This window comes from Ovis aries, chromosome 11, assembly GCF_016772045.2.
Source record: "Ovis aries strain OAR_USU_Benz2616 breed Rambouillet chromosome 11, ARS-UI_Ramb_v3.0, whole genome shotgun sequence".
Lineage (NCBI taxonomy): Eukaryota > Metazoa > Chordata > Mammalia > Artiodactyla > Bovidae > Ovis > Ovis aries.
Window position 1 is genome coordinate 48,363,708 of NC_056064.1, and position 12,670 is coordinate 48,376,377.

The 12,670-nt window shown below is 43.4% G+C and overlaps 1 protein-coding gene across 5 annotated transcripts in view; it reads left to right on the forward strand.

Moving 5' to 3' along the window:
- Positions 1–7,979, forward strand: part of MILR1 (mast cell immunoglobulin like receptor 1) — a 53,572-nt gene extending 45,593 nt beyond the window's left edge. For 3 of the 5 annotated variants that reach the window (XM_060395778.1, XM_060395777.1, XM_060395775.1), the window contains 4 exons: positions 1,666–1,776; positions 6,156–6,245; positions 6,766–6,822; positions 6,941–7,979. In XM_060395778.1, coding sequence (XP_060251761.1) covers positions 1,666–1,776; positions 6,156–6,245; positions 6,766–6,822; positions 6,941–7,065 — 383 coding nt within the window. In that variant the 3' untranslated portion in view covers positions 7,066–7,979. The remainder of the gene's footprint in view (positions 1–1,665; positions 1,777–6,155; positions 6,246–6,765; positions 6,823–6,940) is intronic. The other 2 variants (XM_004013030.5, XM_060395776.1) reach the window with 2 other exon arrangements.
- Positions 7,980–12,670: the final 4,691 nt, after the last annotated feature.

Sequence of the window (12,670 nt, forward strand, 5' to 3'; positions counted from 1 at the left end):
TCTTGTTTGTGGAGCACAGGCTCTGTGCACGCGGGCTTCGGTGGCTGCAACACAAAGGCTCAATAGTTGTGGTGACTGAGCTTAGTTGCCTCACGGCATGTGCAATCTTCCTGGACCAGGGATCGAACGTGTGTTCCATGCATTAGCAGGCGGATTCTTATCCACTGCACCACCAGGGAAGTCCTGCATCTCTTGAAGCTGCTGGGGTCTCTTGATTTTCTTGTGCTTTTTTAAATCGTTTAAATAAAAACTCACTTCTAACACCGGTAGCTTCCTGCTTGGCTGTTGAATGCCCTACTGCTAATGCTTGGTGAATCTAGATTTCTCTACTGGGGGCAAGAGCGGCTCCTGTCCCAGGCTTGTGTTTCGGAAGGCGCTACCTGGATTCTTCTCAGCCACACACTTTCCAATAAGCTTCCCATAAGCCATAGGGATGCCTGCCTGGACCTTGTATCTCTACTTTTCTATACCTCACTCTAGGTTCCTAGACCTGAATTCCCTGCCCCATCAGATCAGAACCCACCTCCCAGGGCCAGCGCAAGTCTCTTTCTCAGCTCGTCCTCCCAAGGATAGACCACCGTGAGGATGTGAGCACTCCTGGACTCAAGACAAGGGAGCTGTTTGTGGGGGCTGAGGGACGACATTGGGCCGCACAGGCAGGGGCTGTCTATGTGTCTGTCAGGTTCCTTAGGGCGCAGATCAGAGCCTGGATGGGAAGGGGCCAGGCCGGAGCTAGAGCCAGCTCTCTCTACACTGTCATGTTCCAGCGCAGAACTCCGAGTCTGAGAATTCCAGATTTAAAGCTGCTCTTAGGGACTTCCCTGGCCATCTAGTGGTTAAGACCGCATTTCCAATGCAGGCAGAGAGGGTTTGATCCCTGGTCAGGGAGCTGGGACCCCTCATGGTGCACAGCCACAAAATTTAAAAAACAAAAACTTGGCCTGATGAAGGGACACTGGTCAAGGCGGGAGGAGAAAAAAAATTAGGTTAGCAAAGCTAATAGGCATACAAGGGCGTTAGACACCTCATCCTCAGAAGATCAGAGCCCACATCTGGGTGTTCAGTAAGTTCTAACAAGTCAGGCAGCCTGTTGGAGTCAGGCCCCAGAGTCAGCCTTTTGCCTACAAATCATCACCTTCCATTCACTAGCTGTGTGACCTTAGAAAAGTCACATACTCTTATTTAATTGTAAAATGGGAACTATACTTAATTGAGTCTTATTCTACTTAATTGTAAAATGGGAATAATGCCAATGAGATACCTAAGGCAATGCACGTAAAGTGCTTAACACAATGTCTGCGTATAGTCAATAATAAGTGACAGCTGTTGGGTAACATAGATCATGCCAGCCTGACTAAAGACGTTGCCTGACAAATGGCCAGGCTGTTCTCAGATTTATGACCCTAATGACGTAGATAACAATCTGTTTGTTAAATGCTGTGCTGCTTTTTTCTTTGTAAATAACCCTTGGTGGAAGATGGACTTGGTATGACTTTTAGAACGGTGCTGCAGGTGTCCACACAGGGCAGGGGCCCAGGTTTCATGGTATCTTACCTAACTTGGGAGACAGTCATGATCGACCTTTCCAGAACATTCCACAATTCAGTATCATTGGAAAAGCAGGTTGTGCAGTGACCAGTGAATGCTGTCTTCTTCTTCTTCCAGGAGGAGACTGCGGTCCATTCTGCCTGCAGCTCCTGCTTCCGGGGTTATTACTGGTGCTAATAGTCATCATCCTAATTCTGGCATTTTGGATGCTACCCAAGTACAAAGCAAGTAAGTTCCTTAGGAGCTTTGCCATTGTTTTCCCTGGTGGCTCAGACAGTTAAGAATCTGCCTGCAATGCAGGACACCTGGGTTCAATCCCTGGGTGGGGAAGATCCCCTGAAGAGGGGAATGGCTACTCACTCCAGTATGCTAGCCTGGAGAATCCATGGACAGAGGAGCCTGGCAGGCTATAGTCCTTGGGGTTGCAAAGAGTCGGACACGACTGAGCAAAGAAAATGAAAATAGAAGGAAAAAGCGCAAAACGAGAAGATAATGCAGGACTTCCTGAACTGTTCACATTTAGCACAGTTCTCTTTTCTCTGGTGAAGCCTTCCCTATTGAGATTGCTTGTGGGCATGTTACCTGTGCAGTCACATGGGGCCCCATGCTAAGAAGACATTTTAATGCTTTGCTGTCATTGTCTTAAAATTTGTAATACCTTTTTACCTTTTTAAAAATTTTTTTAAAATTCTTTTTCAAAATTGTGGTAAAATATGCATAACAATAGAATTTACCATTTTGGCCATTGTTAAGTATACAGTTTGGTGGCATTAAGAACATCCACATTTCTGGGCTACCATCACCAGCCATCCACTTTTTCACTTTGCAAATATGACGCTCTGTACCTGTCAAACAGTGTACGTCCCTATTAACTTCTCTCTCCTCCCAGCCCCTGGCAAACACCATTCCGATTCCTGTCTATTCTGACTAATAGTCTAATCTGACTATTTTAGAAATCTCATGTAAATGGAATCACACCGTATTTGTCCTTTTGTAGGTGGCTTCTTTCATTTAGCACACTGTCCTCAAGGTTCATCCACGTTGTATACCTGTCAGAATTTCCTTCATTTTGGGGGGACTTCCCTAGTGGTCCAATGGTTAGGACTCTGCACTTCCATCCACTGCAGGGGACACGGCTTCAATCTGCGGTTGGGGAACTAAGATCCCACAAGCCTGCGGTGCAAAAGATTTTTTTTTCCCCTTCATTTCAAAAGCTGAATAATCAGTTATATATGTGTATGTATACATTATACACACGCATGTATACATACATAACACATACTTTGTTTATCCATTATTCATCCATCAATGAACTCTTTCTTCAGAAAAAATTCCAAGAAGTGGAATTGCTGGATCTTTTTTTTTTTTTGAGACTGCTGCATACAGTTTTCCATAGTGGCTGCGTCAATTTACATTCCCACCAACAGTGCATGACGGTTTCCTTTAAGCTGCATCCTTGTCAACACTTGTTACTTGTTACCTTTTTGATGGCGGCTATTCTGAGATGTGTGAGGTGGTATCTCTTTGTAGTTTCAGTTTGCATTTCCCTGATGATGAGTGATTTTGAGCATCTTTCCATGTGCCTGCTGGAGATCTGTATGTCCTCTTTGGAAAATGTCTATACAGTTCCTCTGCCTGTTTTTAAATTGGGTTGTTTGGTTTTTTGATGTTGAGCTGTATGAGTGCTTTGTACGTTTTGGATATTAACTCCTTATCAGACATATCGTTTGCAGTATCTTCTTTCATTCAGTAGGCTGCCTTTTCGCTTTGTTGATAATTTCCTTCACTGTGCAAGCTTAATGTAGTCCCATTCGTTTATTTTTGCTTTTACTTCTCTTGCCTGCGGTGACAGAGCCAAAAAAATATTGCTAAGACCAGTGTCAAAGAGCATACTACCTGTGTTTCCTTTTATGTGCTCTAAGGTTTCTGATCTCACATTTAGGTTCTTCATCCACTTTATTTTTGTAGATGGTGTGAGAAAGTAGTCCAGTTTGATTCTTTCACATAGAGCTGTCCAGTTTTCCCCATACCATTTATTGAAAAGGACTTCCCTGGTGGCTCAGACGGTTAAGCGTCTGTCTACAATGTGGGAGACCCGGGTTCGATCCCTGGGTCGGGAAGATCCCCTGGAGAAGGAAATGGCAATCCACTCCAGTACTATTGTCTGGAAAATTCCATGGACAGAGGAGCATGGTAGGCTACAGCCCATGGGGTGGCAAAGAGTCAGACACGACTGAGCGACTTTACCTTACCTTACCTTATCTACTGAAAAGACTATCTTTTCCTGACTGTATATTCTTACCTCCCCTGTAAATTAATTGACCATATACGTAGGGGTTCATTTCTGGGTCCTCTAGTCTGCTTCATCGATCTTTGTGTCTGTTTCTGTGCCAGTCCCATACTGTTTTAATTACTGTACCTTCATAGTACAGTTTGAAATTAGAGAATATGATACCCCCAGCTTTGTTTTTTTCTCAGGATAGGTTGTTTTGTGTTTCCAAACAAATTTTAGAATTATTTGCCTAAGTCTGTGAAAAATCCCATTGTTAATTTGACAGGGATTTCATTAAGCCTGTAGATTGCCTTGGGGAGTACAGCCATCTGCAATATTAATTCTTCCAATCCATAAGAATGGTATATCTTTCCGTTTGTGCTGACTTCAGTTTCCTTCATTGGTGTCTATGGTTTCCCAAGCACAGATCTTTTACTTTCTCGGTTATATTATTCCTAGACATTTTATTCTTTTTGATTCAGATAGGATTGTTTTCTTAATTTCTCTTTCAGAGAAATTGTTGGTGTATAGAAATGCAACTGATCTCTGTATATTATTAATAATTCCATATACTGTGACTTTCAGTTCAGTTCAGTTCAGTCGCTCAGTCGTGTCCGACTCTTTGCGACCCCATGAATCGCAGCACGTCAGGCCTCCCTGTCCATCACCAACTTCCGGAGTTCACTCAGACTCATGTCCATCAAGTCGGTGATGCCATCCAGACATTTCATCCCCTGTCGCCCCCTTCTCCTCCTGCCCCCAATCCCTCCTAGCATCAGAGTCTTTTCCAGTGAATCAACTCTTCGCATGAGGTGGCCAAACTATTGCAGTTTCAGCTTTTGCATCAGTCCTTCCAAAGAACACCCAGGACTGATCTCCTTTAGGATGGACTGGTTGGATCTCCTTGCAGTCCAAGGGACTCTCAAGAGTCTTCTCCAACACCACAGTTCAAAAGCATCAATTCTTCGGTGCTCTGCCTTCTTCACAGTCCAACTCTCACATCCATACATGACCACTGGAAAAACCATAGCCTTGACTAGACGGACCTTAGTCGGCAAAGTAATGTCTCTGCTTTTGAATATACTATCCTGTTTTATTGGTGTTTTGTTGATGTACAACTGTTTATCTTAATCTCTTACGACTCTTTGTATTTCTATGGTTATCAGCTGTAACTTCTTTCATTTTTTTTTTAAATTTCTTGGACAATATAATATGGAATTTACTTCCATGGAGAATTCTCAGTGAAGTCCTATAAAAGCATTCTTTTTTTTTAACTGAAGGATAATTGCTCTACAATGTTGTGTTGGTTTCTGTCATACACCAAGGCAAATCAGTCGTAACTATATGTATATCCCTCCTTCTGGAGCCTCCCGCCCATCCCCCACCTCTTTCATTGTTCATTTATTTGAGCCCTCTCTTTTCTTGATGAGTCTAGCTAAAGGTTTATCAATTTTGTTTGGCTTTTCATAGAACCAGCTCTTCATCAATCTTTTCTACTGTTTTCTTGTAGTTGTTATTTCTCTTCTCTAATCTTTATTATTTCTTTCCTTCTAACTTTCCTTCTTTCCTTTGGGTGGAAAGTTGGGTTGTTTATGATTTTTCCTGTTTCCTGAGATAGACTTGTATTGCAATAAACTTCCCTCTTAGAGCTGCTTTTGCTTGGTCCCTTAGATTTTGGATGGTTGTGCTTCCATTTTCATTCATCTTTGGGTATGTTTTTTTATTTCCTCTTTAATTTCTTCAGTGACTCATTGTTTGTTTAGTAGTATATTGTGTATCCTCCATGTGTTTGTGGGGTTTTTGTGGGGTTTTTTTGGAGTTTTTTTTCTTGTAGTTGATTTCTAGTCTCATATGTTGTGGTCAGAAAATTTGGCTGATACGACTTCAATCCTCTTAAATTTATTGCATCTCATGCATTTTTAAAAATCCAAGGATCCTACAAAAGTAGAATTAATATTCTTGAGTACTCGCCAGGGTTAAATGGAACTCAGTTGGGTAATTTAGTATCTCTTGCAGATATTAAGAAGCTTTTTACAGGCTATTCTTTTCAATGAAGGAAAGAAAAGATATCTCTGGCCATCTCAAGCACAATCTGATAGGCAAAGGGTGTTATTTGCAGATCTAAGAAAATAAATCAGAAGGACTCCTGGCTTGAAGCAGCAGATGCTATGGTCTCCTAGCTGAGCCCACGATTTCCCTTTAATAGACAACATTTTAGGCCATCCGAGAAGGTCATTCTTCCAGAACTTTGGGGAATTCTGCTCCGTGGAGGAGCAGGAAAAGAAAGATGAGGCTGAATTGGTTTATTTTAATGATTTTGCACCAATTTATGTAGGAAAAGCTATGAAAGATAGTGCACCCAGAGTCTACGGAAATACACCCATGGAAGCTGGAATATATGCAAATGTCTGTGAAAATCAAGCAGGTAAGAGAATTTTGTTTGAGATTTTGGTTGGTTTGGGGTTTTTGTGTTTTACATTGTTTTAAGGTCATACAGACACATGGGTAAAATACTGAAGAAACTGAGTATAGCGTCTCCCTCTGGCCCCAACACTCAATCCCACTTTCCACTTTAAAATCCTTCCACAGGTATTTTATGTGTGTTTTAGCATCTAAATAAATGGTAGCAATGGTAGCATGTCATAGATATGCCATTCTACACCTGATTTTTTAAGTTAACAACATATCTTGGAGATTTTTATTTTGATATCACTTCAGAATGATCCACACTGCATTCCAATCACTTTTATGATCACCTCTTAAAGCTGGCATCATTTACTGCTTTATGGTAAAGAGACCCAGTGCCTTGGCCAACAATGAGAACAACCCCAGCCAATGTTGATGCTGACTGAGGGCCAACTGTGTTCCAGGCACAGCGCTGACTTATCTGCTCTGTCTGGTGCAAACACCACTAACTCCCAAATTATATCGCCCTCGTTTTACAGATGAGAAACCTGTGCCAGGCTTAGAACCAAAGCAATGTGCTTCCAGTGCCCAAGACGGTAAGTACTCTGTGCAAAGTCTAGAAGCGACATGCCATTGCAAGCGTAGCCACTGCCCTCAGGAGATCAGAGATTTGGACCATAGACCCAATAACCCTGTTTCTTGTCTTTTACCCAGGGGCTGAATACTCCCAGGAGATACAGTATGCTGCCCCCGTGTTCCAGCAGGTGGCACCAAGAGATCAGGGTGAGCCACAGTTTGGGCTAGGAGACACTGTTGAAATGGGTCAGTGGTTTCTGTGAGGCCATCATTGGCTTTAGGAACCCAAGGATGGGATGAACAGGGGCAACATGCACACCCTAGGAAACCAATAGCAACCAGCACCGCAGTGCCTAATAAATTTCATCAGGACGTGGGTGGATGGGGAGGAGGAAAGGATGTGGTAAGGAGTGGATCACATTAAAAAAATCCAGAGAGAATGATACAAGTGCACTTCTTTCAAGAATCAAACATGCTTTCAAGAATCAATCACATAACGTAGTCCAGGAAAAAAAGACAGTTCACACTTGGTTTTATCAGGCCCCCCAGCTACCAAAATAGAATTTTAAAAGAGCTTCTATAGATATATATCCAAGATTGAAGGCAAAAGGAGAAGAGGGCGGCAGAGGATGAGATGGTTAGATAGCATCACCAACTCAGTGGACACAGCTTGAGGAAACTCTGGGAGATGGTGAAGGACATGGAAGCCTGGCATGGTGCAGTCCACTGGGTTGCAAAGAATCAGACATGACTTAGCAACTGAACAAAAACAACAACAACAACACCCTAAGTTTACTGAATTATTTTCTCTTCTGTATTACAGAAAACAGTAATAATTCTAAAGGTGGATATGTCTATTCTGAACTCGTCTTCTGAGATTTAAAAAAGTAGGCTACATCTCAGGGTAAGATGCTTTTTATAAAGCTGATTTCCATAAAGAAAAAGCAAACTTGATTGATACTTTAAAAGGTTTCACCTGGTTACCCAAAATGACTCGCTGTTTTTCATGCTTAAACACTATTCCTTTGGCTTTTTCAGGTACATACAATCCTGTCATCAGACAAGAGTTTTGTTAGGTGGGATCCTGACTAACGACAGTTTTTACATGCTGTTGCCATTTTTTGGCAAGGGCCATTTCCCCCATTTCCACACCATTTAATAAAGAATAACTTTTTGACCACTGTGTTCTTCATAAGTGCATCCTGGAAGCTTATGACAATCATCTCCCTATCCCTGTGCCCACTGAAGTTTCAGAAGCAAACACACAAAGCAAAAACCATGCCTGAATTCCAAAACAAAACCTGGTGACCTTGAAAAGGTGTCTGAAGAAAACAGCACCTGCAGTCACCTCTGGAGAAAGGCAAGATCACTCAGCGAGTACATATTTATTACGCGCTGCCACTAGCATTTGCTCTTAGCTTCCGGAAGGTTGCAAATTCATTTCTATTGATTTCCATGGACTTTCTCAGTCCTCAAGACTTAGCTCATGTCAGGAGCATGCCTTTATGCACTGCATTTCTGGTCAGCTCTCTGTCAAGAGGACAGCTCAGAGTTGAGTTGGGGGAGAAGAGAGAAATGGATTGGTTTCCTAGGATTGCTGTAACAGATTACTACAAACTGCTGACTTAAAACAACAGACATGTATTTTCTCATAGGGCTTCCCTGATAGCTCAGTTGGTAAAGAATCCACCTGCAATGCAGGAGACCCGGTTTGATTCCTGGATCGGGAAGATCCGCTGGAGAAGGGATAGGCTACCCACCCCAGTATTGGTGGGAGTGACTTAGCACACACACAGTAGATTCAGGAACTACCCAGATGATCCAGGTTGATCTTATCTTGAGATTCTTAACTTATTAATTACACCTTCAGAGACCCTTTTCTCAAGTAAGGTGATATTCACAGGTTCCAAGCATTAGGATTTATGAGGGAGCCACCATTCAGTCCACTTGAGGGGCAAAAATATTTCTGGTTTGAATCTCTCATCCCAATAAAATCCAATAAAGTAAAGTCCAATAAAGCCAAGAGGCATTTCTGGGGTTCTGGACACAAAATAACTTGGCCAAAATTGCTCTACTCTGTTCTTCTTCTGGGAGGGTTGCCTGAATCTCAGTCTTAAGTATTCTCAACAATGGACCTCTGACTAGAAAAATCATAGTTATCAGCTAATTAGACACTAACTCTGTAACACCCTTGGGGCCAGTATTATTAACTTGATTTTACAGGTAAGGAAACTGAGGCTTAGATGGGGTAAGTAATTTCTCAGGGTCATCCCCAGCTTGGTAAGTGGTTGAACTGGGACTTAAATCCCAGCAAAGAACAACAGCAGCACTGGCTGCGGGGATGCATATTCAGGGTGGGAAGGGCTATGCTGTACACACAGGTCCAGGTGGATCTGAGGATTTTGTTGCCATAAAGCAGCATTCATGAGCTTAATTTCCCCTTCTTTTTGTGGATATGTTTATTGGCTTGGCCAATAAGTCCATCTGGGTTCTTTCCATAAGATGTTATAGAAAACCCCAAATGAACTTTTGACCAACCTTAAAGAAGGCTGAGTACCAAAGAATCAATGCTTTCGATTTGTGGTGCTGGAGAAGACTCTGGACAATCCCTTGGACAAGCAAGGAGATCAAAACAGTCAATCCTAAAGGAAATCAACTCAATATTCATTGGAAGGACTGATGCTGAAGCTGAAGCTCCAATCCTTTGGCCACTTGATGCAAAGAACTGACTCACTGGAAAAGCGCCTGCTGCTGGAAAGATTGAAGGCAGGAGAAGGGGGAGACAGAGGATAAGACGGTTGGATGGATCATCGACTCAATGGACATGAGTTTGAGCAATCTCCAGGAGATACTGAAGGACAGAGAAGCCTGGCGTGCTGCAGTCCACGGAGTCGCAAAGAGGAGGACACAACTTTGTGACTTAACAACAATATTTGGAGGAACTCAGTATATCGCAGAGGCTGAGGGTGAGGATATACAGGCTCAGTGCTAACTGTGTGACTCTGGGTAAGTTACATAAAATCCTGGGGTTCAGTTTCCTCACTTGAGGGGGTGGGGGAAAGAGGAGAGGGACAGGGAGACATGTTACCTGCATCATGGAGCTACTGTGAGAATTAACTCAGGTAATGAATGTGAAAGGTTTGGAACAGGGCCGGGCACAGAGTAAGAACTGGAAAGAAAAAAAAGGCTAGCTATTCATAGTATGCTCATCCTTAGCACGTGCCATACTAATTGGCTGCTCCCCTTAGAAATCTTCAGTCTTTGAGGTCATAAACTTAAGTTACTTGGCCACCATTAACCTCCTGATGTAGTAACCTGAGCTCCTTCCTGAAGCAGAGCCTGAGGCAAGGACTTGGTGCAGGGCCCAGGGAGAGTGAAATAGAGAAGCAGCCAACACAAGAGGTGGGGACGGGCTGGCAAATTAATGAGCACCCCAGTAACTGGATTTGATCCTATTAAGACCAATTGAGGTCTCAAAGTCCACTATGTCCCTGGGTTTCACAGCATGCCCTGAATCGACAGCCTCTCATTTTCTCTTTGCAAAGCTTCTAAAGCAGTTAACAGAAGCCAACCAACCCACAATCCATGTAATTACCACTGCTTCCTGCCTTTCAAGCGCTAGAACTATTGCATAACCTCGAGCTTCATTACCTACCTCTGCTCTCTTCCCCACTGCAAGGGAAAGTCTTAGTAATTGTGAAGCTGTAACATGTAAGGATTATCTCTACTCCCCTCACCACCAGCAAGAGTCCTTGTTGCCATGCATCTTGGGAGGAAATCTGTTTATCAGGGCTGCTTTCTCCAGCCTTCTGACAGTCTGATAGCCCTGAAAGCAGAGCCTGAGAAAAGGCCTTCTGTGGAACAGAAGGAACACTGGCAAACGGGCACAAGGGACTGGAGGAAAAGCCAGAACGCGGTGTAAGGCTGAGTTGGGCATTGCTGGGGGGAACTGGGGCTCGATTCCACTGGAACTGTCTGTGGAGCGAAAAAATGCCTCTCAGAATTATCCCCTTGAGGACTGAGAGCGGGAAGCACTTATCCATCAGCTCCCATCCCCCACTGGCTGAGGGCTGCCCCCAGGAGGTGATGCATGTGGGCATTCCAAATAGGCTTCCATTGGCCTCTCACCCCAGGCACTGGAAACCCCCCGGGGTAGAAAAGGAGTAATATGCCTTGACCACTTAAAGCAAGAAAGCTGTCAACACAAAGTGGGTGAGGCTGCAGATGCAACTGGAGTCCGAGGATGTGACTGCTGGCCGCTCTGCTGTCTCTCAACATTTCCTTTGTAATGACTATGTGGTTTAGTTGCTGATGTCTGACTTTGCGACCCCATGGACTGCAGCACGCCAGGCTTTCCTGTCCTTCACCATTTCCCGGCGTAACGACTATAATACTAACAATAACAATACTAACAATAATACTAACTGCCATGGGCTGAGTATATACCAGGTTCCAGGCACTGCTGAGTGTTTTGTGTACTTCTCACAACACCCTCCTCACACAACCCCAACTTTCTGCGGCCTCCACCCGCACCTACCCCCCCCCCCCCCCCCCCGCACAGTCATTGAGCCCCAGCCCATGGCTTTTGGACTGAATTGTTTAGGAGGGGAAGGGGAGGAAAAGGAAGAGGAAGAGGATCTATTGAGTTTCCATTCAATAGTTACATTTTTTTCATGTCTAGAAGTTTCCCTTTGGTTTTTGATTTTTTTTTGCTGAGCTGGGTCTTAGTTGCAGCACGTGGCTCTTTAGTTGGGGCATGTGGGATCTAGTCCCCTGACCAGGGATGGAACCTAAGTCCCCTGCATTGGGAGTGCAGAGTCTTAGGACATCCCTGGTTCTTTTTCAAACCCACATATTCTTTTTTTTTTTGGTTGTGAAATAGAGTACATATTATATAAAAATGCACAAAAATATATATCCATAGTTTAATAAGTAAACAGATTGTTGTCAGCATCCCAGAAGGCCTCTGCATAGCTCTTCTCAATCACAACCCCAATTCCCCAACTTAAGTACCCTGTTATGGGAATCACACCTTTGCTTTTCTTTATAGTTTTACCACCTACATATGCATTCCTAAGCACCATATTTAGTTTTGCCTGCCTGCTTTTTCAAAATTGAATGTAAATGAAATCACATAGCATTTATTCTCATGTCTGGCTCCTTTTGCTCAACATTGTGTTTGAGAGGTTTACCCAAGATGCTGCATGTATTTGTAATTCATTTATTCCTCTTGCTCAGTTCAGTTCAGTTCAGCTGATCAGTTATGTCCGACTCTTTGTGACCCCATGGACTGCAGCACGCCAGGCTTCCCTGTCCATCACCAGCTCCTGGAGCTTGTTCAAACTCATGTCCATCAAGTCAGTGATGCCATCCAACCATTTCCTCCTCTGTCGTCTCCTTCTCCTTCTGCTTTCAATCTTCCCCAGCATCAGAGTCTTTTCCACTGAGTCAGTTCTTCACTTCAGGTGGCTAAAGTATTGGAGTTTCAGCTTCAGCATCAGTCCTTCCAATGAATACTCAGAGTTGATTTCCTTTAGGATTGACTGGTTTGATCTCCTTGCTGTCCAAGGGACTCTCAAGAGTCTCGTCTCCAATACCACAGTTCAAAAGCATCAATTCTTCCATGCTCAGCTTTCTTTACGGTCCAACTCTCACATCCATACATGACTACTGGAAAAACCATAGCTTTGACTAGACAGACCTTTGTCAGTAATGTCTCTGCTTTTTAATATACTGTCTAGATTATATTATTGTCTTGCTAAGTAGTATTCTCTTGTTTGAATACACTATAATTTATCTATTCTGGGCTTCCCTGGTGGCTCAGTGGTAAAGAATTCGCCTGCAACAGGAGCTGCAGGAGATTCGGGT